This window comes from Psammomys obesus, unplaced genomic scaffold, assembly GCF_907164565.1.
Source record: "Psammomys obesus unplaced genomic scaffold, mPsaObe1.curated_primary_1811, whole genome shotgun sequence".
In the NCBI taxonomy this organism is placed as follows: domain Eukaryota; kingdom Metazoa; phylum Chordata; class Mammalia; order Rodentia; family Muridae; genus Psammomys; species Psammomys obesus.
Genome location: NW_026595981.1, coordinates 1501860 through 1529805, shown reverse-complemented (window position 1 = coordinate 1529805; position 27946 = coordinate 1501860). Strand labels below are relative to the sequence as shown.

The window sequence follows — 27946 nt, the reverse complement described above, 5'->3', positions numbered from 1 at the left end:
TAGTGAAACAAAAGTTGCACAGTTTATTTTATTGTCAAAAAATTGAAATACACGTTCACCTCGCTATTAAACTTGCATACGCCAAAGCGGGATCCCTGCAGAGGAGCCGGCCTCCTTCCGCTCTACACTGACACACTTATAGGTCCCGGCAGCCACTGTGAGGCTGTGTTGAGTCTAAGGCAGAGTATCATATAGGCAATAGACAAAATTTGTTAGGTGTTTAGTAGACAGTGGTCTTACTAAGATGTCCAGGCTGACCTTGAACTCCTGGGTTCAAGTCCATAGCCTTGAAAGTACTGGAATAATGGGTACAGACCACAGTACCAATACCAGAGTAAATGAGGTCAATTTGGAGCACACACACACACACACACACTTTGGGGAAGGATGGCATGAACATACAGAAATGTACAGTCTACTTCTGTTGTTCTCACTTTTCTAACTTTCCCTGAGCATTTGCTACTTACATTAAAAAGAAACTAATGGAGGATCTACAGCAGCACCCTGAAGACCCGCTGTCTAACGTTTATGGCGTTCTCTAGCAGGCATCTCCTCACACACACAGGTGGCCATTTCCAGACAAGTCTGGTGTTCTCTATTCACAACATGCTCTTTAGATTTCATATAGATGGTTTTCTTCATGCTCCCCTCACAGTAGTGCCATACTTTCTAGAGATCCCATAGCATACGCCAACGACTAACCCACCACATGTGTAACAGTTATGTGACTGTGGGCAGTTGAGACACACACCTTCTAGTCCTTAAAAACATAAACACTCTATTTTGTGACAAATATTCCAAGATTACTTTCTCCAAAAGATCACCAAGCCAAACATTTGGCCATTCTTTTATTTACTACATATACTATAAACATATACAATACATGCTACAAAAAAAAAACTTCTTAAAATTTAACTGTCAAGAAAGTGTATAGTGTTATAATACAATGGCACATGTTCATATTTTATTTCAAATTGGTTTGCTTATCACCCATTTCAAACCATTAATAGTGAAATGTTACTTGTGGAAAATTAAAGTTATCTATTTGCATTATTAATAAACAATTCCAACAAATTAATAAGAATTAACGATGTCAAACATTAGTATCCAAAAATGGGCTCTTGCAGAGGTGATTATATAAAACATAGCAGCCAATTTCAGTTTACTTTGCTCTGTGACAATGTACATATGCACTTGACGAGGACTCTAGCACTTGCTATTTTTGGAAGATATCTGTAAGTCCTTTGATCTCTTGAGGTCCAATAACTGCTACACCCAGCCAAATCCAACCAAACAGTTCATGTAATGGCTTTGAACAAACTAATCACTGAGGAGGTCTTATGATTTGAGTAGAGCCGTGTATCCCATTAATACCACAAATAATGAAGAGACAGTACAAGCCAGCATCATAGGCAAAAGAAAATACCAACATTCAAATTAGTTGTAACAGGGATTTCCTACAAATATTTTAGATGCCATGATTTCAGGAACAGATTTTAAATTTTTATTATTATTTTTGTTTATTTGTTTTTGAGACAAGGTCTCACTTTGTAACTCTGGCTGTCCTGGAACTCACTCTGTAGAGCAGGCTGGCCTTGAACTAACAGATCCACCTGCCTCTACCTCCCAAGTGCTGTGACTAAAGCCATGTGCCACGGGTACACCTGGCTTAGGGAAACAAGACTTAATATGCATTTGATTTTACAGTATCTATACTAATTAAAAACTGAAACACATAGCCAGGTGGACTCTGTCCGTTCAACATCAAGCACCCATCATGAGCTTAGACTGTGCCAGCATCTACCAAGTTGAACATTAATGTTTTTATCAAGCATTTACCTTAGAGTGAGGTAAAAAAAAAAAAAAAAAGTAGTAAATTAGCGTCAATTCATTCAGTTGCCTGTGGTAATGTATGCGATCCTATGCCAACTGGTAACCCTGGGCCATGTAACAAGTTTCTGTACTCTGCTCATTCTCTTGCACAAAATGTCTACACGCATGTGCTAAGCAATATGCTAGTCTGTAATACCATGATTTGGTATATGTTCAGAGAATGCAAATTCATCATATTCATCTATACAGGACAACTAAGAAGGTACATTATTTAAATGAGGTTCAAAGCAAAGAATAAGGTGTTTCTATTGGTCACACCACATTAGAGACCAGCAAATGCCTTTTTCACCTGAAAGTCTCATGTTACAGTCTAAAGAAACTAAGCCATTTGTGGCCCCAGAGGCCTATTCTCTGGAGCGTCTGACCCCATATAAATCACTCTATACTTTAAAGGGCTTGTAAACTAAATCTGGTGAAAGAAAAACCCAAGTGAAGGCAATTTATAATTGTACTTCAAGAACTATTTTGGCCACATAAAATAATACAAAGTAATTTCTGACTGGCACAGTTTTAAAAGTACTAATTCTACCCCAAATGCATAGAATTCTAACTTGCCTTTTATACAACTTGCACATGATACAGAGGGCAGAGTTTGGCCCTTGATACCTTCTATAGGATATAGTAAGTGATTGGTCCTTCCACTCCAAGTAGAATCTGAAAACTCTAAGCATCCCATTAGGATGCCAGCAATCAGGAGAAATAGCCCTGGCGGATCCATCCCATCAGCAAGGAAGTCTCTGTAGCTGTGGTAGCAGTGTGAACCTACGATGCCCCCTGGGGGACAGCAGAGAGCTGCGAGTTTATCCACTGAGTGAGTCCAATACCGGCTTAAAGCTCTGCACTGAATAAAGTGCTCTGCATATCCTGCTTCTCACTGGAATGAAGACATACACTATCCTAAGAATCAAGCCACTTACGAGTACAGGGGAGAGTAACAAGGAAAGAATCCAAGAAAAGTATGAAGCAGTGACCGGGAAGGAAGACAAATGCCTCTAGTAGTGTTCTCAGAACCCTCAGGATTTGAAATGTCAGAATGAGTCCTACAGTGGTCATGGTCCGTAAATGCAAATGCAACCCCACTGGGCACTACCCCACAGTGCGTGATTACTTCATGTGAGTGGGAGGACAGTCTGCTGCCAGTGATAGTATGGTTTCAGAATGAGAACAGAACCACTGAAGACATCAGGGTAAGCAGTGTGTAACATTCTTTTCCTGCCCATCAGTTTTCCACAGGTTGATCTGTATTGCCCAAGAGAAAGGAGTCAAGTATTTAGCTCCTCTCATACAGGCACGGCCACTACCACTTAAAACTGCCAATTCAGAAGTCAACCACACAAGCCCTCCGGTTTCGTACCCTGAATATGGTAAATACAAGTGAGAATGGAGTAACTCAGTCTTAAAAAGATCACAGGTAACAGAATGCTTATATAAACTAGACTGCTTTTGACACCTGTAAGAAAATTGGATAGATGGCAATTGGGGGGAAAAAACAGATTGTTCCCATCTGTCAGCAAACTGTTGAGCTATACTCAGCTGAAGTCCTCATCAGGATTCTGTTGATCCAGCAGACGGACATGTGTGAATGGGAAGTGACCTCGTTTGCCATTACACTCCCCTTCCCACTGACCACTCACATTAATCTTCGTAACCTTTACCAGCTCACCGACCTGCAGGACGAGAATAAGGAGAGCACTTTATTTCCAGTTAAGAATGCAAGCTGAACATCTCCATTCTCTGTTAGGCATCCCCTGCCCATGTGATTGCTGTAGGGCTGATGTTACAGAAATGGCTACTCACTACCTCCCCAGCCCCAGCCAGACTGGTTACTTGTGGTTAATGCAGGCAAAAGGAAGGAGTGCTGTTAGCAGTGGAGAAAGACAGAGAACACACAAAGTAAAAAGTATCCTAGATACTTCCTGCAAACCTCAGCATGTCTAGATGAGCTACTGTTCCTTTTCTTTGTTGTTCTATCCTCAGCAACCCCCACCCAACCCTAAAAGCTCTGGCTTAGGGGATAAAGCCTTGGCATATGTGGTAGCATGGCCAGCTCCCTACCCTAGGACAACTCTCTCAGACATATGGTGGCTGCCATTGCTGGCACAGCAGAAGGCAACCACAGCAAGCACGCTGCATCTGGACCTGGACCGGAAACACCAAGGGTTCCTATTGTTTCTCAGCCAAGGCCAAGTAAAGGTACAGGCCAGAATGCCAAATCACCTCAGTTTCCCACAAATGTTACCTCTCTCACGTCTACTGGCTAACTTGTTGCTCCTTAACTGGCAATTTATTACTCAATCGGAAACAAAGGAAACAAAATCCACTATCATAGCTATTACCTGCCAGCTATTACCTGCCAGATATCACTACTTCCACTTATACAATGTCTCTTATGAAGCCAAATATAAAGTTTTAACAAGATATAAGTCTGTCCTGCTACAAACCTAAGACAAGCTCAGTTTGACAAATGGATTCACCAAGGCAAAATACTGAACAATAATTCAAAACACTGAACAAACCGCACAGTGGTGTTTGCTGTAATCTAGTCCTTGGGAGAAGGGAGGAAGAGCAGAGTTTAGAAGTTACCCTCAGCTACATGGGACGTGTGAGGCCAGTCTGCTGTCTAACCCTGTCACAACAGAACATGCAACAACAAAAAAAGTAAAACAACAAAAAGACCTTGACTAAAAAGGCAGATAATGACCATTCCTTGTCACTTGACTTTTCACAGAGCTGTTCATGCCCTCTGAGTATATTTTAGGGTATAATAGGTTTATTGTTTGTTTGGTTGGTTGGTTTTTCTGAGACAGGGTTTCTCTGTGTAGCTCTGGCTGTCCTAGAACTCATTCTGTAGACCAGGCTGTCCTCAAACTCAAGAGATCTGCCTGTCTCTGCCTCCCCAGTGCTTGGATTAAAAGTGTGTGCCATTCCTCACCTCCTAATCGGGAACTTTGAAGGTTGGCTATATGCGGCTTCAGGGACTCCCCAAGAAGCTCTCTAGTAGTCACTTAGCAAACACAACACGTGAAAGAAAGCCCAGGGCTTCCTACAGAACCAGTCTGATCTCACCAACAGGGAAAATGCTTGCTTACTGCTCTGTCCCAAGGAAAAATCTGAAAACCCTTGATGTTTTTGGAGAACAGAGAAAAGAAACAGATTGGAGGGGAGTAATGGAAATAAGGAATAAGATACAGAGCAGAAAAAAAAGATAGCAGCTCCAACTGCTGCTGCCAGTGCCATGAAGACCAGGGCCATCTGTGCAAAAAGTAGGAGAAAACGGCAGACCACTACCACACCCGGGCCTGGCCCCTCCAGACTGCTAGGGTTAAGGGTTCAGTTCATTGCCAACAATTATTCAGTTTATCCTGACATCCACGGTGGCTGCTGACTGTGACAACCAAAGGTTTTCATATAGTCCTCAAGGACCCAAGACACCAGAGTGAAATTTTACTTGCTAGTAAAAGTACTCTTAAGGCTGGCATGCACATACCATACACAAGACCCAAGACCCAAGAGAGCCTTCTGAAGTGTTGAAAACCTTTGACACTTCAACCTGTGCTACTTTTACACACATGTGCGGATCTATAAACTCACTGAGCTGCACATTTAAGTTTTGTATGTTAGCAAAAGATTTAATACCTCAGTAAAAAGCTATCTTACTTAGCTCTTCCTAGATGTTACACCAGCCCATCTGTCATCAGGCCTTTTCTCCTTTTAAGGGAATGGCGTTCCTGTAAGGCCAGAGGCTACTAGGCTAGAACTGTGTGCACCATACAGCAAACCTTTGCACAAATGAGAGCCATCTTTTTCCCCGTTTCTTTGTGTGTGAGTTTTGTTTGTTCGTTTTGAGACAGGGTCTCCTCCCTATGCAGTCCTGACTGGCCTCTTTCACAGATAGCTGCCTGCCTCTGTCACCCAAATACTGGGATGAAAGGTATGTACTATCCCTGGTCTTGGAGCCAATTTTTCCCCCGAGGGTTCTCTGTGTAGCTCTGGCTGTCCTGGAACTTGCTCTATAGACCAGGCTGGCCTTGAACTCAGAGACCTGCCTTCTTCTGCTTCCTGAGTATTGGGATTAAAGGTAGGCTCCAACCCACCCCACCCCCACTTCATGGAGCCATCTTTAAGATACAGATTCTTGAGGCAGTAGGGCACACCTTTAATCCTAGCACTGGGGTGGCAGGGGCAGGCAGGTCTGAGTTTGAGGCCAGCTTGTTCTACAGAGCAAGTTCCAGGACAGTTATGGCTACACAGAAAAACCCTGTCTCGAAAAACAAACAAACAAACAAACAACAAGCAAAAAGCTGGCTCCAAGGCCAGGCATAGCAGCTCACACCTTTCATCCTAATATCTGGGATGAAAGCCTTCTAAGTGCTGGGATCAAAGGTGTGTACCACTGCACCTGGCCGTCATTTCAAATTTCAAATTAGCATAAATAGAAAAAAAAGGAATCAGCTAGTGCAAAAAGCCAGAAAATTCAAGGCCAGCCTGGTCTACAGCGAGATCCTCTTCTCAACATTAACCACAAAAACAAACAAAAAATGAAGAAAAAAGACATTAACATATATTATCAAGACCCTCACAAATTCTTAGAGATGGTTCAGTGGTTAGAGCATGGCTGCTCTTCCAGAGGACCCTGGTTCCTCTGCACCCATATGGCAGCTCACAATTGTGTGGTTTGCAACTCAAATTTCAGTGGCTCTGATTTCCTCATAGAGTCATGTATGTATGCCAAACACCAAATGTACATAAAAATTAATAAATTTTAAAAAGAGAACTGTTGGTTGATGATGGCCTTTAACTTCTGACACTCCTGTTGCTACCTCCCAGGTAGTAGGACAACAGGTGTGCACCACAAGCTCTGATGATTTTTCCTGAGACAGGGCCTTGCTATATATATAGTTCTAGCTAGCCTGCTACTGCTAACTATGCATTATTCTAAACTGGCCTTGAACTCACAGCAATCCTCCTCAGTATCACAAGCATTGACTTTAAGGTCAGCTCAGCTTCTTTTTCTTTTTGTCTTCCTTTCTCTTGGGGACACAGAAAGAAGGAGCTTGAGACAGGGCCTTGCCATGTAATCTAGACTGGTCTTTGACCTTGAAGCTTCCCTAATGTTACAAGTTACCACTGTTTGTTGCTCTATCTGGTCTTCCTGATGGATCCTGACACCTTGAGGAATAAGCCTGAGGAGAAGCAGCAACTGATCTATAAAGGGACTAAATAGGGTTATCGGCTCCCAGGAAACTGGCTGCTTTTCTGGCTCTGTATGGGTGCTGAAGTCAGCTATGATCGTAGTGAAAACATAAGCAAACCTAGAATGATCCAGAAACAAAATAATACCCAGCTACCCTCAGTACAAAGTTTTAGCAATAACGAAAACGAAACTGGTACCTAAAAGGCATTAAATTCTAAAATTCACTACGTAGGAGGCAATCAGGGAACTGTGTGAGCTCCTCTGTAGGTACATCCCCAAGTGAGTGTGTTTCTAGGTTTTGTGCCTTTTACTTAACAGGAAAGACAGCAGCAACCACCAGCTTTCCTCTAATCCAGACCTGTAGGACTTCAGTGAGCTCCAAGCAGCAAGTGCACGCCAGCACAGCAGAAAAACAGGGAGAAACAAACAAGAGAAGAGAGAGTTATGTGTGTGCCTAGTATGTGCTGGGAGCCCAGAGGTTCAGAGCAAGTGTTCTCCTGTCATTCTTCATGATGTGTATTTTACATTTACTATTTGTGTGTATATGCATGGACACCACAGCACACACATGGAGGTCCAGTCTCTCTTCCTACTATGCGTTTCCAGGAAGGAACTCAGGTCTCCAGGCTCTCACGGCAAGCATCCTTAACACAGAGTCATTTCACCAGCCATGCAGTATTTTTTGATACAGTGTTCCTCACTGAACCCTGAGCTCACCAATCTGTGATGGCCTAGTTGTCCAGTGGACTCCAGGGATCCTGTATCTGCTTCATCCAGGGCTGGAATTAAAGGCACATGCTGTTGCTCCTCCTTCTCTATGTGGGTGCCAGGGATCCAAACTCAGATAAAGTCCTGTGTGGCAAGCCAAGTCAGCCAACACCCTGGGCCTGTCCAAACATTTTTTTTAACATATCAAAGGCAAACAATATTTCAAGATTTGTCTGGAGGAAAAGTTAAGAAAACTATAGCAATCTAAGGCAGGAGCCAGCAAATTACTGCTTCTGAAGCAAATTCAGTTTGCTCTTTTCTAAATAGCTTGTCACTGTGTCTACATGCCTGCTGCGAGGTTAGGGGAGCACTTAGTGGAGTCAGTCATCTCGTTCACCCTCTGCAGCGGTTTGAGGGCTGCCATCTTTTCATAAGCACCCACTCTACAACTGTAACCAGAGGCAGTTATAACCAAGACAATAAGTGAAGCCTAACGTGCTCCAATACAGCTACTAATGAGCTACTGAGAGAACTTGCTTCAAAATCTTAAGACTTGAGTTCAATTCCCATAATCCAAGTAAAGGTCAAAGGCGAGGCTAATTTGATGGTGTACACCTTTAACCCTGGTACTCAGGAAGCAGATAAATCTGAGTTCAAGGCCAGCCTAGTCTTCATAGTGAGTTCCAGGCCAAAGCTACGTAGTGAGATGAAATCTAAACAAATAAAATTTAAAGGGCTAAGAACCAAATCCCAGATTTGGGAGATGGAGGCAAAAGGATTGCTTTCAGTTTGAAGTAAGCCTGGACTACAAGTGTGAGAGGTCCTGCCTCAAAAAGAAAAGGCTAGAAATACAGCTCGTCAACAGATAACTTTCCTAGCATACAAAGCTGATCTCTAGTACCACTGGAAAAAAAAAACAAAAAACAAAACAATAAACACCAAACCAAGCAAAAAAAAAAAAAAAAAAAAAACAAACAAACAAAAAAAAAAAAAAACAAAGCTGGCAGCTGGGTATGGTGGCACATGCCTTTAATCCCAGAACTTGGGAGGCAGAGGTGGGAAGATCTCTGAGTTTAAAACCAGATTGGTGTACATAGTGAGTTCCAGGCCAGAGTTGTATAGTGAGACTCTGTCTCAAAAACATACAAATTCCCAATCAAAGAAAAGCTCAACAAAAGGAATTCCCAGGCAGGGGGTATAGTGCAGTGGTAGATCATTTGCCTACAATCCATGACAGGCCTGGGTTTAAATCCTCAGCATTATGAGACCTGAAGTCCTAAAGTCCTCATACTGACTGATAGCAGAGGCATGGCACGACTCACACAGGAATGGCAGGAAGTATTTTGAGATGCTGAGAGAAACACAGCAGAATTGAGTTAGCAGGCTTGAGGAAGTTCACAGTTTTGACATGTCATACTACAGATACGTGAAAGATACCATGTTTAAAATGTTGGGTGGTGGACGTTTATAATGATAAAAGAAATCACCTGCCAGATGGAGGTAGGAAGATCAAGATCAAGGCCATCCTCTACACAAGGAAATGGAGAATGAAGTGGGCTACGTAAGATCCAGTCTCAGAAATAGCAAAGTCTGTATAGCTGGCTCGACGGATAAAGGCACTTGTCACCAGTCCCTGATACCCACATGGTGGAAGAGAACTGACTCCCGAAAGTTTTCCTCTGAATCTCCACATATGAAATCATATGTATGTGTTAACAAGACTAAATACACAAATGTAATCTTTACAAAAAGATCACAATAGCAAGCAAACAAACAAGTAAGCAAAAGTAGGCGATAGGATGTGAATATGAACGCAGCTCAAAAATGTTATAAAGAAACCCATTATTGCTGGGTGTGGTGGCAAACACCTTTAATCCCAGCACTTGGGAGGCAGAGGCAGGCAGATGGCCTGGTCTACAAAGTCCAGTACAGCCAGAGCCACACAGAGAAATCCTGTCTTGAAAAAGCCACAAAAGAGAGAGAGAGAAAAAGATAGAAAGAAAGAACAAAGAAAAAATCCATTATTTTGTACGATCATTCAAAATAAAAACTATGTAACTCACAAATACAAGTGTAAAGTGAGAAATGAGAGTGGCAATGTTTAACATGATCCTATGGAAGGACAAGCTATGAGATGTCTAAAGATATGAACACATCTCACTAGATAAGTTATTTCAGATATTCAATGCTAAACTAAAAATATTTTTAATTACTTTTGCTGTTTTTAAAAACAGCCATTAAATGTATTAGGATACAAGTACTGAAGACTGAACCCAAGCTCAGTGACAGAGGTTTGTAATCTCAGCCTCTGGAGGTCATGCACACACCTCAGTGATCCATCCCGTCTAGACCCCGAGTTACCAAGAAAACAAAACAGTTATAAAGTAATGAAAACAACACAACAGAAAGTATTTGAGGGGCTAAAGCAGGAAGATGCTGTTCAAGGACAGCCTAGACGTTCTCATATCAACAAAGACCAGACTACGCTACATTAAAACCCCATCTCAAAAAAAGTTATTGTGAAGATAACAAAAATGTTCATTTTTAATATCTGACAGGTAGATTTGCTCTTTCCAGTGTTTTCTTTCTCCGTGTTGTGACTAAACCCCTGGTGCATGCTATACAAGTGCTCTACCATTGAACCCCACAATGCCTCCCATCCCACCCACCAAGGCCATTCATTCTAGGGCTCCAAATAAAGATGTCCAGCGGAGGAGGGTGAGAAGGAAATGAAAACACCTGTCTCCATGAACAAAAATCTATTGCTATAGCTGCAGAAAAAAAAAGGCAAATAGTGTACCAAAGGCCCACTATTCATTCATATTCTTAAATATCACAGGGTGAACAAGCCAAAAGGCACTATAAATTTGGGCCCAGAGGTAGGTCAACATAGTCAGTGATGCATCACACTTTGTATCTTTCTTATCTGTACCATGAAAAACAGGTTCAAGCTGAGCATGGTGGTGCCTTCAGGAGGCAGAGGTAGCAGATCTCTGCAAGGCCAAGGCAGGCTTGGTCTATATAACAAATTATTGACTAGCCAGAGGTGCACAGTAAGATCTTCCCTTCTAAAAGAAGGCTTCAAGTATGGAATTATTTAAGTGATCTCAAGTCTTATATATCAGGCTAAGAGAATGGAGGTTACAAAACTAATAGATTTAAAGAAAATACTATTGTTCTGGACAGTCTACAGAAGCATGAAATAAACCTGAGTATCTATACTTACAAGCTGAGATTTATCATGCAGAATGTGGTAATGCCTGCCTCTAATCCCAGCACTAGTGAGGCCAACTAGGACTACCAAAAAGCAGGGGTGGCCACGTGTGGTGGCATACACATTCAATCCTCAAATTTGGGAGACAAGATTTGTATTAGTATTTCATAGCAGAAAAAGCAGTTCAACCATTTTTAAGCATTGATGCTTCTAGTTACCAGTGATTTCCTTAAAAATAATCTCTCCATGGGCTGAAGAGATGGCTCAGTGGCTTAGAGCATGTGCTGCCCTTGCAGAAGACCTAGATCCGGTTCCCAGCACCCACATGATGACTCCCAATTACCCACAATTCCAGTTCTGACCTGATACATACATGCAGATAAAACACTCCTATAGGTAAAATAAATCTCAAAAAAAAAAAAAGAAAGAAAGCAAGAAAGAAAAAGAAAAGGAAAAAAAAAAAGGAATTGGCAAAGGAGTGAAACTGAAAGTGGACCCGACACAAGAACTCTCCTTCACAGGTGTGTGCGAGCTATTCTCGGAATGTTAGTAAGGTCTGCAGTCAATGTCAAGAGCCCCACAAGATGGACACAGCACTATGTTACACATGAGCATCATCCCCTCCCACATGAGCCTAAAAACTTGCTTTCTTCATGTGCTAAGCAGTGTGACCTAGACAATACACACCATTTCAAAAACTACAGTTTCAGCAGGGGTGTGACGGTTCATGCCTGCAATCCTAACATGGGGCTTCTTCAGGAGTATCAAGAAATTGAGGCCAGCCTGGGCTACATAGTGAGCTCCAGACTAGATTGGGCTAGAATGAGTGCCCATATCAATAAAACAAAACAAAACATTTTAAAAATACAGTTTTAAGCTGGGTGTGGTGGTGTATGCCTTTATTCCCAGCACTCTCTCTGCAAGCTTGAGACCAGCCTGGTCTACATAGTGAGTTCAGGACAGCCAGAGCTATATAGTTAAGACCCTGCCTCAAAAAACACCTAAACAAATAAAGAAAGAAAGAATGCAGTTTTCAGTCAAACATAGGAAACTCAATTAACTCAACTAGATCAGAAATGAAAAGAAAAATCTGGAGACTGGTGAGATGGCTCAGTGGTTAAGAGCAACTGCCTCTTCTAAAGGACCAGGGTTTGAATGCCAGCACCTACAATCTGTAACTCCAGTTCATCCAATGCCCTCTTCTGGCCACTGTGGGCATGTGGCACATAGGCATACATGCAGGCAAAACATACATTGCATAAAGTGAAAATAAAATTTAAAAATTCAAATGCATAACATCAGAGTCTGATTCAAATAAACTTCAGCTCATTCTAACACTCTCACTTACAGGCAGGTCCTACTCCTTACTGTAGGGCACAACCCAAAGGAAAGAGAAGAGCCAAATCAGAAGAGCATTCTTCCCCTTCTCTGCTACTCTGTGTTCACAGAACCTCAGGCCACGCTTATGAGAACCGGCTACCATTCTACACTCAAGTCAGTCTACTGGTAGGCTCTGAAACACGGGAGAGCAGGCCACCTCTAGATTAGCTTTTGTCCTGAATTACTCTTCTCAACACAGAAAAGGAGGGAGGAAAACTGAGCGTGCTAAAGAGGAACAAAGGAACAAATGTAATGATGCCAGGTCATGAGAAGGTGGGCTACAAGTGACTAGAGGTAAAAATCATCCTTATGAAGAACTGGCTTCTGCCGTGTCAAACACTTGAAGATACAAACACAAGTAAATCTGTTTTCCATAACTCACCCTTAGTCATGGCTCAAGTCACATCTATACATTACTTGTCTGCCGATCTCTGTGCATGTGTGTGCAGTGGGTGTCTCACACAAGGGACTAAGCCCAAGGCCTGAGGAAAGCTGGCACATAGCTTTTCCTGATTTGTGACAAACGTAATTCATAGTAAAGAACCTACTATCTGCTAAAATAAAAATGTTTGCACTGAGCCCAGTGGTACAGTCCTTTCATCCCAGCACTAAGAAAGCAGAAGCAGGCAGATCACTGTGTGTTCAAGGCCACCCTGATCTACAAAGTGAGTCCAGGACAGCTATAGCCAGGGCTGCATAAAGACACCCAGGCTCAAAAAATAAAAAAAATATGGAAAAATCCCATTTAAGTATATTGCTACATACCACTTATTACATTCTAATCTGTGTGAACCCATCTTGTCTAAGACAGTGACAAACAGCAAGAAAGAAGTTAGGATATAGATGAGAAAAGTTATTTCAGGTTAATTCCTATTCAGGTGGTTATTAGTCAAAGTAGGTTTAGTAGAGCAATCAGAACATTCAGTTATACAGTTTTAAATTTACTCATTACAAAATAGGTTTTCTCTAAAAAAGAGAAAACCCACATAAAATGCCAAAATCAGTACTTAATGGCAACATGTACAGCATCACAGAGCTGGTGCTGCATCAGCATTCCTACAAAGCTGGAAGAGGTCTGAAAGGGAGACCCTGCAGCAGATCTCGTCTTTCTACATTTTGCACATTATGTACCTCCAAAGCCAAGGCTGTCTTGTCGTAGGCATTAGGGACTCGCTTCTGGATAACCCTGGCATAAATGGGCCCATTCTGGAGGTTAGGGAGCGGAGTGTTGACGCTGGGTTGGGCATAGGGCCCAGGCTCCGGCCCACCCAGTGGCTGTGGGTGGGAACCCTCCTGGTTACCTCCAATCAGAGCCGATACTGAGGCGGAGGCAGGTCTATACTTCTCCACGTAAGGGACTGGAATCATCCCCCTCTTTCCTTCGCTGTCCTCTGCATTCCACCACTGCTCTTCAGGCTTATCCCGGATTCTCAGGATGTCTCCTTTCTTAAAGGGAAGATCTTCTTCATCATTCCCATTAAAGTCAAAGAGGGCTCGCACATACTCTGCCTCCTCCTGCCTGAGAATCACTCCACTACCCTGCCTGGATCTGGAAACTGGTTCTATCAATGTTGTAGTGTCCAAATAGTGTATTTTGTAGAATTCCAGTAAAGCAGGCAATGAATCAAATTCTTGATCTCCTATTCGGAGCCTGGAGGGACTCACTCCTGGAAAAAACAGAGCAGACTGTTATTTGAAGATACACTACAGATTTTATGCATTTCTCATAGTTAGTCAATATTTGACCAGCAAAAAAATAGTACACTGAAAAAAACAAAAACAAAATTCTTTCTTCACAGCCTAAATGGGTATCACCCTTTAGAATGAGCACCCTCTTCCAAAGGAACCAGGTTCCATTCCCAGCACCCACATGGTGACTCACAACGGCTCTAACTCCAGTCCCAGGAATTCAATGCCCATTTTCAGCTCCTTAGGCATCTGACCCACGTAATGCACAGCCATCCATGCAGACAAAACACCCACACATAAAATATATAAAATAAGCATCCTCTGGAAAGAAAGATGGCCATCACCACGGAGAAAAGAGAAAAGGCCATGACAGACCGGGCCGCTTGGCTTGCTAAGAGTTCAACACAGGCACTTTCTTACTCTCTATGTCCTTCTGCTAGCCCATAAATAAAGTAACCTAATACACTCTGCAGTCTCAGGAAAGATAGAAAGTTCTGCTCCTTGCCCCTCTGGTTATTTGGAAACAAGGTCTGTGAGGCCTTAGCTGGCCTGGAACTCACTCTGTAGACCAGGCTCACACAGATCATAGAGATCCACCTGTTGCTGCCTCTCAAGTGGTGGAATTAAAGGCATACAGACCTGGCCTCAAGCTCTCCTCCTCCCCACCCCAAGACAGGGCTTCTCTGTGTAGCCATGGCTGTCCTGGACTCGCTCTGTAGACCAGACTGGCCTCAAATTCAGAGACCCACCAGCATCTGCCTCCCAAGTGCAAGCTCTCCTTTTTATTTTTTTAAGACTTATTTATCATGTACACAGTGTTCTGCCCAAGCTCTCCTTTTAATAGATCCCTGTTTGAGAAAGAGATGAGAAAAGCCTGAAAGCTACTCTAAGCACACACGTTACCATCACTGCATCATGTAATTCCAAAGATGGCACTAGATTCTCCAGGATTTGAATTACAGATGGCTTCTTCTGTGCTGCCATGTGTGTGCAAGGAACTGAACCCAGGTCCTCTGCAAGAAGCAGCAAGTGCTCCTACACAAAGCCATCTCCTCAGACCCAAAGATTTGACTACTTTTATGAATGTGTGTCTATGTGGAGGTATGTGCACATTATGCAAGTGCCTACAGAGTTCAGAAGAGGGAGGTGGATACCCTGTAGCTGGAGTTACAGGGGGTTGTGAGCTGCCTGACGAAAATGCTGGGACTGAACTAGAGACCTTAAGAGGAGTATGTGTTCCCAATCTCCTGCCCAAGACTGTCCTCTAAAAATATGCATGTATGTGTGTTTCCTGAGTGTACATACATGCACCATGTGTGTACAAGGCTGGAGAGGTACTGGATACCCGGGAACTACAATTACAGGTGGTTCTTAGCTACTATGTAGGTGCTGGGAACCAAAGCCGTCCTCTCTGCAAGAGCAGTAAGTGCTCTTAACCTCTGAGCCACCTAACTCCAAGACTTCCATTTTTTATCTAAAAGCTAAAAAAAAAAAAAAAAAAAAAAAAAAAAAAAAAAAAAAGGGCTTAAACAGGAAAAAAAAAAAAAAAATAGCAACACCCTCCCCAACATAACAAACAAAAACCCTCTAAGCTAACTAGTTAAAAACCAATTTTTGCTGGGCAGTAATAGTGTACACCTTTAATCCCAGCACCTCTTGAATCAATTCTCTGGAGGCAGAAGATCAGGAGCTCCAAGGTCACCCTAAGGGCAGCATTGTACATAAGATCCTATATCAAAAACATGAAAATTGGGACTAAGGAGACAGCTTTGTTGGAAGAATGCTTGTCTAGGGTGCATGAAGCCCTGGTTTTGATACCTAGCATCACATAAACTGGGTATGGTGGTACACGTCCACAATGCTAACACTCAGAAAAGTGTATGCAAGAAGATCAGATGTTCTGTGTCACCCTCAGCTATCCAAGGTGGGGCACAGCCTGGGTACCTGTTCAGACCCTGCACCTTCAACCCCATCCACCCCCAACCAATGTCTGGTAACACGTCAAGGATCCAAGAGAAAGAACCTAGTAGAAACACTTAAAACTCATGACACAAATATGTCTGACATACAGAGCTTATTTCCGCAATATCTAGAACTGGGGGATACAGTTTGGAGGGCTTACATACTCCATCTACATAAACATATTTCAGAAAAACTGCAACATGAACTCAACAGTTCTAAGGATAGGCCTACAGAGATGATTTTTGGAAGCTTTTTTAAAAAAATTCCTGAATTCTTACTTATTAAAGTTGAAAGGGGCTGGAGATGGCTTGGTTGTTAAGAGCACTGGCATCTCTTCCAGAGGACCCAGGTTCAATTCCTAGCACCCACATGGCAGCTCACAATTGTCTGTAACTCCTGTTCCAGGACTCCCCCACATATGCAGGCAAAACATTAATGTACATGAAATGAAAATAAACTATTTAAAAAATTTTAAACAGGTTGTGGTTATGCATGCCTTTAATCCCAGCACTCTCAAGACAGAGGCAAGTGGATCTCTGTAATTTCAAGCCCAGCCTGGTCTACCAAGCAAGTTCTAGGATAGCTATACAGAGAAACCCTATCTTGAAAACAAAAAATAAATACATTGGGGAGCTAGCAGCGTGACTTAGCAGATAAAGGTTCTTACTACCAAGCCTTACAACTTGAGTTGACTTATACAGATTACTCTCTGGTTGCTAAATATGCAGTTAACTCATGTGCCCACCTACATGTACACATAAAAGCAAATAATAAGTGTAAAAAATGTGAAAAGGAGCCGGAGAGATAGCTCGATAGTTAAAAACGCTGGCTGAAAAAGACCTGGTTTCAATTCCCAGCACCAATGGATCACAACCAATTTGTAACTCCAGTCCCAGGTCTGATGCCCTCTTCCGGCCTTTGAGGGTACTAATCACATCTGATACACAGAATTAATGCAGCCAAAACATCCAGGTGCAAAAAAAAGAAAACAAAATTATTTTTTTAGAAAAAAATTAAGGCAGGTTCTCACTCTGCAGTCCAAGGTGATCTGGAATTCTATTATTATATAGGCTAAACTGGCTTCAAAGCCCTGGCAACCTTTCCCAGGCTAGGCTTTTAAAAAATTGTGTATGTACATGTGATCTGGGGACAACTTTGCAGACTCAGTTCTTGCCTTCCGGCTTTATTTGAGCACCGGGGTCAAAGTTAGGCTGCCAGGCTTTGGAACAAGCACTTTGCTCACTGAGCCAATCCAACAGCCCAATGGCTGTTTTTTGAAAAAGGGTTTGGGATGCAGCCCAAATAGGCTTCAGTCTATGATACTCCTACCTTGGCCTCCCAACTACTGGAATTTGAAGTGTGCATCACAGTATTTGCCATGAGGAGAATATTCTGACTATATAGCAATGCTATCTTATACGGCGTCTCTTCACAAAGAACTCTGACTATTCCAGTCTGTCCCCACTAATATAATTCAGGATGATTTTCATAGGCAGTGAGTGTGAGCAGGGTAATCTGGTCAGTACCAGGACAATGTACAGAGGTGATAGCAAAGCACCTGTCACTAAGAAAATGGTTTTAGATCATTGAGGGCAGAGGACTCCCTTGCTAATGTTTAGCCAACCAAGGCACACCTACCAAAATGTCTTTTACTTGTTGCCCTGCTGAAACCATGGTTGGCAATTAAATGTTTTTGTATGACACTTACTATTTAAAAAAAATTTGGTGGTGTTGGGAAACATACACTCTAGTTTTGTTGGACCAAAGTCTTACTACATGGTCCAGACTGGCCTTAAACGCAAATGGAATTAGAAGCACGAGCCACCAGACCTGTCTTGACATTTATGCTTAAAACAGTATTTGTTTTCAGACAGGTCTATGTAGCCTGGCTGGCCTGAAACTTAGGTGGACTTTAAAGTCACAGAGATCCAATTGTTTCTGCCACCCTACCCCAGTACTAGGACTGAAGGCATGAGCCAAGCCTAGACTATTTATTTATTATTGTTACTATTATGTGTATATGAGTCAGAGGACAACTCACAGTTGATTTTCTCCTTCTACCTCACTGGGGCAAGGTCTCTCTTATTTTTGCTGTGCCTCATAAGCCAGGCTGACTCCTGAAATCCCTGGAACTTCTAGCTCTGCTTAGAAGTTACTTAGGAACACTAGGATTACAGAAGTGAGCCACTGTATCCAGAGCTGTTACACGGGTTTCAGGGCTCTAACTCCTGTCACCAGGCTTGCCTAGCTTGTACTCACTGAGCCATCTCACTGGCCCCACATACTAGTCTTAAAATTTTTTTGAAATTTCATGGGGGGGGGGGATTTCTGTGTTAGAAAAAGGACAATTTTAAGAAGTAGGTCCTCTTCTTCCACCATGTAGTTCCCAGGGATTGAACTCAAGCCATGAGGCTTGGTGGAAGCGCTTTTATTCATCTGTTGAGTCATCTCATCAGCCCCAAACATTATTCCTTTTTTAAGACTTATTTTGTGAGAGAATGAATGAATGAATGAATGAATGAATGAATGAATGGTGAGTGAATGAATATACGCTATACCACCTAGGTACAGGTGCTCCCAGAATCCAGAAGAGGTCAAGTCACCTGGCACTGGAGTTACAGATGGCTTGTAAGCCCTCTGATGTGGCTGCTGGGGACAGGCCTAGAAGAGCAGGAAGCTATGCTGTCATGCCTCTGTCCCCATGTTGATTACTCTTAATCAACATAAATGTTTAACTCTGAAATTAAGGCAAGTGGTCAAATGAAATTCTACTCCCAGCTTTACTCAATGCACAAAAGAAAAAGGTGTGAGCAGTGTGGTGAGCAAGAAACAAAACAGCATGTCTTAAGACATCTTTCCACATGGCTTTTATTGCGATGGGTGTTGGGCTCCTTTAAACACCAGCAGGAGCAACAATAAAACAAAACAAGCAACAACAACAATCCACTGCGCCGAGATAAAGTAAATCAAAAGGCAAGGGCACCTTTGCTGAGGCACCTGTACTCTCAAGAAGGACGGCAACCACTCTGTCACCCACTGCTTTGGCCTCTCTATTACAGAACTAAAGGCAAGTGGGGTGTGCTTGTGTGAGGCCAGAGGCTGCTGGAAGAACCAAAAATATCACGAAGCTAAACCCCTTTGAAAGGTAAGTGCAACAAAAAGTCTTTTGGGGGGGGGGGTGTTTTGTTTTTGAGACAGGGTTTCTCTGTGTAGCCCTGGCTGTCCTGGAACTCACTCTGTAGACCAGGCTGGCCTCAAACTAGGAGATTCACCTGTCTCTGTCTCTCAAGTGCTGGGATTAAAGAGAGCATAATCACCGCCCAGCACAACAAAAATTTAAGAGAATCTGTTTCAAAAGCTACTCTAGCACACAAGGCATGGGCTGGAAAGGCAGCTCAGCAGTGCTTGCTCCTCTTGCAGAGGGTTTGGCTCCCAGCAACTTTAACTCTAGTTTCAGGAGATCCAACATCCTTTTCTGGCCTCCAAGAGCACGAGGCACAAAGGTGGTGAAGCGGTGCAGACACATAGATACAGGCAAAACACATAAGTCTTTTTTTTAAATGCCAAAGATAAATTTAACTTTTTTCTTGTTCCAGTGCTGCTAAAGGTGCATGGTATAAAGCAGGCTCACTGACCTTTTTCTTTCGGCTAGGCAATCCCAACTAATAAAACATAAGCAAAGCAGCAAACAAAACCTTTGGCACATTTTTCCTGCAAAGCATTCCTCATCAGTGCTAACACTACAGTAGGGGTGCCTGGTGTGACTACTGTGGCCACTCAGATATACAGGGCATCAAACTTCATCACTCCAGAAGGAAAGAAAAGGGAAAAGAATGAACAGAAGTCAGATAAGCCCAGACCTCACCACAGCTATGCATCTGGGTTCCTTTTCCCTCCTCCTAACCACAAACAGCCAAAGGCAGGAAGCAGAAGGGAGGGAAAGGAAGGAGAGACTTGGTCAGTCTAGAGGACAGAACTCACTACAGAATTCACAGCTGTCTAGGACTCGGAAAACCTCGCGTCCTCTAGAGCAAACTTGGGCGAGATTCTGAACGTGCAGCTTGGATACTGGGATGGAATTTACTGGATATGGGATATTGGTCTTCAAACTTGCTGGGCAAGATTCATTTTGAGAGTGTCTTACTAAGTTGCCAGGACTAGCCTTGAACTTACTCTGTAGCCTAGACCAAGTCCTCAACTTGTGATCCTACTGCCTCAGCCTATCAAGGAGTTGGAAATACAGGCTTAAATCACTAGATCCAGCTTAAGAGTGCAGTTAAGAATAACATCAAAAAATAAACATTAGCCTGGTGTGGTGGTAAGCGCCTATAATCACAGAACCTAGAAGATAGAAACATAAAGACTGTCCTAATTTCCTGACCACCCTAGTCTACAAACTTAGTTCTAGGCCAGCTATATAGTGAGACAAGAAACCAAATAACTGTGTAAATAAATAAGCAGACAGTTGGGATTTCTCTTTCTTTTTTTCTGTTATATGCTTTTCTGCTATCTGAAAACCCAACTACTTTTAAGCTTTTCAGGCATTGGAAAACACCAGTTTTTACAATGTCATTCCCTGAAGACTATAACACCTGAGGGCTCTGTGCTAAACAGGCAGGGTTACTTCCGGCAAGATCACCAACAACTGCTCCACCATTGACTTTCCCCCTCCTCCCCCCAAAAAAAATCTCACAGCACTTCCTCTTTCCCTCATTACCAATCCTTTCTTCCTATTCCCATGCCTAGAGCCATTTACAGAAGTTGCTTAAATAATTACCTACTATTTGTCCAATACAAAGGATTAAAGGCTGCTACCGTTCCATCTAAGAAGAAGTCTGAAGACTACAGAAGCCCGATATGGTCATGTTCATCTATAATCCCCGTATTTGGGAGGAGAAGCAGGGATATCACAAGTTCAAAATCATCCTTGGCTACAAAGGGGAGTTTCAGGCCAGCCTGGGCTACATGAGACCATTTCAAAAAATATAACAAATATTGAGAATAAACAAGTGAATAAAGACAAACAAAAATCTCCTTAAAAAGCAGTGGATATTGGCATGGTACTCTGTAGACCCATGTTTGATGGAATCAGACTCTCACTGACTGTATAAGCTGATTATCTAGTTTCTTCTCTGTGCCTCAGTTTTTTTTTGTAAAAAGAGAGTCAAACACCTATCTGACAGTTTCTAAAGTGGCCCATGAAGAGAAATGGCTAATCTAAAACGACCAGGCTAAAATAAAACCCCTCTCCAAAAAGCTAAAACAAAAACTCTGCTTTAAAAAAAAAAAAAAATAGTAGCAAGGCAGCCACTGAGATGGCTTAGTAGGTAAAGGGGCTTGCCATACAAACCTGGAGACCCAAGTTTGATCCCTGACACCCACATAAGCGTGGAAGGGGAAAACCAGCTCCCACCAATCTCCACACCTCAGCACACACACCTGATAACAGTAAGAATTAAAATAAATAAACTGAGCAGTGGTGGCACACATCTTTAATCCCAGCACTTGGGAGGCAGAGGCAGGCAGATCACTGTGAGTTTGGAGGCCAGCCTGGTCTACAAAGTGAGCTCTAGGAAAGCCAAGGCTGCACAGAGAAACCATCTCAATAGATAGATAAAAATGTACCCTAAATTCACACAAAATAAATGAAGGGACAGAAAGTGGCTGGCATACAACAGATACTCAAGGAGACGAAAATTCAGCTTCCTCCTTCCCTCAAACCCTCTCAACTCCTTATGAAATGTTCAATTCCAGGCTGGCAATGGCTCAGCGGGCAGAGTGTGGCGCACAGGCACAGGATCTGACTTTGGATTCCCAGCAAACACAATGAAAAGCCAAGTGTGGTGACACCCTCCTGTAAACCCAACAATGAAGGATCCCAGGTGGCTAACGGCCAACTAGTCTAGTTGTCTGGTGAGATCCTGGTATAGCAAGATCCTCTCTCCAAAAAATAAAGTGGCAATCAACAGAGGAAGAGGGCCAACACCCACCTCTAGCCTTCATACTCTGGCATACACAAAAACATCTACATTACAGACCCAACGCCAAGAAAATTTTAAGTCACCCAAAAATCCTTTGAACTACACTGTTTGCCAGAGAAGATTCCACAGTATCTCAGACTTTCTCAAAAGCAGTACGGCCTGATAAGTTTGACAAACTCAGAATTCTCCCCTAGAAATTTGCAACTCACAGGAGTGTAGGCAAGTGCTACAGTAAATAGACCTATTTTTTCTTACCATGACTTTTTTTTTGCATAAATTCTCTAAGAATGTCTATAGTAACTACTAAAGAACTTCTCTGGAGAGCTGAAAGATGATTCAGCAGTTAGGAGCACATGCTGCTTTTGCAGAGGACCTGGGTTCAGTTCCCAGCATGCACAAAGAAGGGGACAACCACCAGTAAATCCAATTCCAAAGGACCTAATGCCCTCTTCTGGTCTCAGCAGGCACTGCATGTACATGGTATAAACACTTTGCAAGCAAAAGAAACATACACATAAAAATTAAAATATTTTAAAAAGAAAGACAAAGGCAGGTGGTGGTGGCACACATCTTTAATCCCAGCACTTGGGAGGCACAGGCAGGCAGCTCGCTGTGAGCTTGAGCCCAGCCTGGTCTACAAAATAAGAACAGGACAGTCAGGCTACACAGAGAAACTCTGTCTAAAAAAACAAAAAATAAATAAATAAGAAGACAAGAAACAACTTGCCTGAAAGCATCCAGCTCCACAATGAGTTAAGATGATCAGAGCCAGAGCCTCGTGCAGGCTAAGCAAACACTGTTATCAGTAAGCTACATCCCTAGACCAGGGTAAGAGCTGAGGCTCCCTCACCTTCAGCCAACAGGTAGCAAGTGCACAGGTGACAGTGATCACAGGGCTCTTTCCATGGTGTAGACCAAGGTTCCTTTATACCTGGAGCCCTCGACCCCTTCCTACCCAGTGTTACTCCCTAAGAGGTCCTGTACTTACCAACCACACTGTGTACACCAGAGAAACTTTCAAAGCTGACAGGTTTTCCACTTCTAACATCGATATATTCTTAAGATTGATATTTATAACCTGGTCACTTACTCAATACACTTGAGTCTTTCAAGTACTTTATATATTTGAACCCGTTTACTCATTACAATAGCCAACTATGAGGACTTGCTGTTTTTCCAGCTTTCACAAATGAAAAAAATTGGAGCAAAGAAAAGTTTAAAAACACAAAAATCACCCAAAGTTATACAAAGAAAAAGTGGCAGACAGGGCTGGAGATGTGACTCAGTGGTTAGGAGTAGTGGCTGCTTTTCCAGAGGACTGGGTTCAATTCTCAGAATGCACATGGCAGCTCACAACTATCTTTAAGTCTGGTTCCAGGGACTCTCTCACACAGACATAAATGCAGACACAACACCAATGCATATGAAATAAAAATAAATTAAGGGCTGGAGAGATGGCTCAGTGGTTAAGAGCACTCACTACTTTTCCAGAGGACCCAGGTTCAATTCCCAGCAGCCACATGGGAGCTCACAACTGTCTGTAGGTCCTGTTCCAGGGATCCAACTCCCTTACACATGTAGACAAAAGAGCAATGGACATAAAATAAAAAAAAAATAAATTATTTTTAAAAAATTGAAAATGGGTGGTGGGGCCAGGTGTGGTGGCACACGCCCTTGATCCCAGCACTTGGGAGGCAGAGACAAGTGAATCTTTGTGAGTTGGAGACCAGCTTGGTCTACAAAGTGAGTCCAGGACAGCCACGAATCTGTTACAAAGAGAAACCCTGTCTCAAAAAGCAAAAAAAAAAAATAATAATAATAATAATAATAATAATTAAAAAAATAAAATTATAATGGGGGCTGGAGAGGTTGCTCAGCAGTTAAGAGCGCTGGCTGCTCTCCCAGAGGACCCAGGTTCAATTTCCAGCAGGACATGGCAGCTCAAAACTGTCTGTCACTCCTGCTCCAAGGATCTGAAACCCTCACAAATAGACATGCAATCAAAACACCATGTATATAAAATAAGGTGTATGTATATAAAATGAAAATTAAAAAAAAAAAAATTTTTTTAAAGTGGCAGGTAAATAAAATGTCCAACGTGGTGACCCGCACCTTCAATCCTCGCACTCTTGAGGCAGAGAGCCTGAGCTACATAACAAGACTCTAGCCAGCCAAAACTAATAGCGAGACCCTGTCTTTATATTACACATGTGTACATACACTCGAACACTTCATTCAAGTTTGGTTTTTGGGCCTCCACTTCACTACACAGCCTGTAGTGATGATCCTGTTTTTTTGCCTCCACTTCCTAAATGCTGGGATTCTAGCCCTTATGGCTGAGCCTGATTGTGTGATGCCAAGGATTGAAACCAGGGCCTTCATTCTTGCTACAATGAAGATCCTATCAACTGAGGTACACCAGTAGCTTCTCATTCAGCTCAGAGGAGAAAGTAGTGGATCAATTGTTCTAAGACTTCCCAAGAGGCTGAAGCCTAACCTTACAGAGTCTGAGCAGTAAACTTGAACAAACTTTCCCCTATGGCTCTGGGGCACAGTCAGGACGCTCCCACGCTACAGCAGCACAGGAGATCACCTGTGGGGGCTAAAGACCTATGGTAAATTCAAATAGGGTCATTATCTGAGCCTGATGGCTCATGCCTATAATCCCAACAGAGAGGCAGAAACAGGAGGATCTTAGACGCTAGCCTCGTCAAAACAGTGAGTCCCTTGTCAGGGCTACAGAAAGACCCTATCTCAAACAAAATAGGTTACTGAGCTAAGGTAACAAGCACTGGCCTATCTTACCCCACGATCTTCAGTGTGAGCACACGGGTGCATGGTGTGTGCATGAATGACATGCACATGTGGAGGTCAGAAAAACCCTCAGAAGGTGGTTCTCTTATTTTACTCTGGGATCCAAGAATCACACTCAAATCCCCAGGCTTGCATGGCACGTGCTTTTACTGTCATCTCTGTACGTAACAGCACCAAGCTTCTTGCTCCTTGGAACAGGAGTGACAGTTTTGAGCTGCCATGTCATGCTGGAAATTGAACCTGAGTCCTCTGGAAGAGCAACCAGCGCTCTTTTAACTGCTGAGCCAGCTCTCCAGCTGGCTCTTATTTTTATTAATTTATTTAAAAACTTGAGTCAAGTACACCAGTGTACACCTTTAATCCCAGCACTCAGGAGGATTTTTCTGAATTCAAAGCCAGTATGGTTCATATAGAGTTGCAAGCCAGCTAGGGCTGCAGGGTGAGACCCTGTCTCAAAACCAAAGAATGGAGTTTCCTATAGGCACTGCAGGCATCCCAAAGAAAATAAACAAAGAATATCAAAACAATACAATAAAGGGTCAGTTCTCAGGTCACACGGTCTAGTTAAAATTCTGGTTTAGTTACATACTAAATGTTACAAGTGATAGTTCTAGTTCCACTTCCAAAAAAATGAAAATATCTAAATGGAGACTGCAGTATTTCACTCACTGGATTGTTGCGGGCAGTAAATTATATTTGGCAAAAAAAAAAAGTACTCAGGAAAGCATCTAACATACAATAACCAGCCAGTAATATTAATATTATATATGTCCCTCTAAAACTCAAGTAATTCCTGTGTGGCTTAAAAAAGAAAAATGGGGAGAACAGAGATGAAGTAAGTATCATAAAGACAGTAAGTGAACTGTCCTACAGAGAAAATGGGGTACATGACAGAACAAATTGCCACAATGTCAATGAACTTTCCACACCTCACTCACAAACTGGCAATCTTCTCTCCTAGGCCAACCACCTATTTTGGAAAGGTGGAGCTACTGAGATATAAAACCACAGGCTCAGGTATAAATATCAAACTAACAAGCCCACCTTCTGCTATTCCCACATTTTCTACCAAAACACACACAGAGAAAGCTGAAGACTAAATAAATCCCTTGCCTCCAACTACTGGGAATAAAACTTAGGCTGTCCAAACGCCAGGCAAATAATCTACCACTGAACTATATAACCCGTAACATAACATTTTGAAGCAGAGGCTTCTTACGTTTTTCATGAAGGCTGGAACTTGTAAAATCTTGTCTCAAGCCTCCTAGGCCCTGAGATTAGCTATGAAATCTGGCTGAGATTTGAATTTCAATAACATACTATCTTACTATTGCACTTAACACAAAAATAGAATGTATCTTGTTTAGGGAAAATATGTTAATTACTTTTCTCACCTTATTTTATATTATGAAACCAACAAGACCTAGAAAGATCTAAATTTGTAAACTACAAAGACCTCAATAGTCAAGTTTTTCCCCTACCTTGTGTGGTAACAAAAAGGACTGCCTACCCCACCTCCTTATTTCTGGCCAAAGTGAGTAAATCTAAATTAGGACTTTCTTTTTAGGCAGGTCTCCTAAAAGACTAGCCATGGACTGGCTCATCTCTAGGAGGGAAAGGCTTGCACTTCAAACATCCAAAAAGCAAGAAGCGTGGTGCTGTTACATACAGAGATGACAGTAATCTCGGAATCGCTTTGCAATGCACAAACCTCACGAGCTAAGTGCATGGATTCCCTTAACACTGCAGAAGACAACTGCAATAATATGGGTAAGGCAGTTACAACTCGATGGTCCTAGACAAGGAAGACCCGGTGGGATAATCATTCCTGGTGTGTCTTCCAGCCAGGTCTGCTCTCAAATCCTGCGAGGCTGTGACCACAGCACCAACTCACTGAGCAAGAAAAGACCCAGAAGTGCATGACTGACAAGTGTTTAAGCCCAGGAAGAATGAAACTCCATTCACTTCCAGGGTTGTTCTTATTGGCTTATGCCTGGTTTATTTTCTGAAAAAAAATTTTTTTTCTTCCTCCACTAATCACTTTGAAACCAGAAACTCTAGTTGCAGCGGGCAGTCTTTTGGACACAATTTGCCAGCTAGGCTTCAATTATGCTGGGCTGGTCACAGAAAGCTTTTTTCTATTACGAAGTCACTTAGTTCACCACCTTCGTATTCCACAAGGGAAGAGCACGGTAAAAAAGATTTTGGAAAAATGCCCAAGAAAGGAAAAAGCTGACCGGCTTCCTGAGGGTGTCTCCATCCCTCCCAGCCAGGCAGTACGTGGTGACTTCCTACCGAAGGCCACCAGGGGAGTATGGCCAAACCCAGCTCTAACACTGCAGGAAACGTTTCAAGCCTAAAAGCCACTTGTAGGATTAGCAGATCCATTCTGGGCACCTTTGCCAAATGATGTCCCTGCAACATCCCCATTAACTCTTTGTCCCCAATTTGCCTGGCCCTGCCCTGCCCTTGGGCCTGACCCTGGCGCCCAGCCCCACCCCGGGGCCGCAACAGTTCCCCTTCCCCGGCTCCCAAGGCACACCCAGAGGCCTCGGTAAGCGGCGGCTCCTCCCCCACCATCCTGCTCGTAGGTGGGAACCAGCTGGGCTGAGGGCATCTCCCCCGCTGGGGTCCCTCCAGCAGGAGACCAGAGTTCCACGGCCCTCACCCCCGCCCGGGGCCTCCCGCCCGTCTGTCCCTCACCCGGCGGAGGCTGAGCGGGCGACGGAGGCACTGGAGGGCGCGGGCCGCTGCTGTTGATGATGTAGTGGGAGACGCGCGAGTTTTCGGAGACGCTGAGCACATAGTCCCCGGGGCTGGTACTCGAGTCCCGCACCAGGAACACCCCGTGCCGCTGGCCCTGCAAGAGCGCCACCGCCTCCTGCCGGCTCAAGCGGCCCCAGTACCAGCTACTCCGCTCCTCCGAGTCGAAGTTGCCCGCCATGGCCGCCTCCGCGCCTTCACACTGGGCCGCCGCCGCCACGCGCGCCCCTCCAGCCCTGGCGCCCGCCGCCCAGCGGACCGGCTCCGGTGTCAGCCTCCCAGCAGCGCCCGAAATGGCGGCGGCGGCCGCGGGCCTTCCCCACCGGAAATGACGCGCTCTCTACCCGA

At 43.3% G+C, this 27946-nt stretch overlaps 1 protein-coding gene across 2 annotated transcripts; it reads right to left on the bottom strand.

Annotated features, from left to right (window-relative positions):
* Positions 1-27911, bottom strand: Crk (CRK proto-oncogene, adaptor protein). 2 transcript variants are annotated; one of them, XM_055619850.1, is made up of 3 exons: positions 27539-27911; positions 13521-14056; positions 1-3560 (listed from the first exon to the last, which is right to left on the bottom strand). In XM_055619850.1, exons 1-3 carry the CDS (start codon positions 27777-27779, stop codon positions 3423-3425), a joined length of 915 nt encoding a protein of 304 aa, XP_055475825.1. In that variant the 5' UTR covers positions 27780-27911; the 3' UTR covers positions 1-3422. The 2 variants fall into 2 exon arrangements, with proteins under 2 accessions (XP_055475825.1, XP_055475826.1); XM_055619851.1 differs by having other exon boundaries at positions 3483-3560; positions 13691-14056.
* Between the last annotated feature and the right edge of the window lie 35 nt (positions 27912-27946).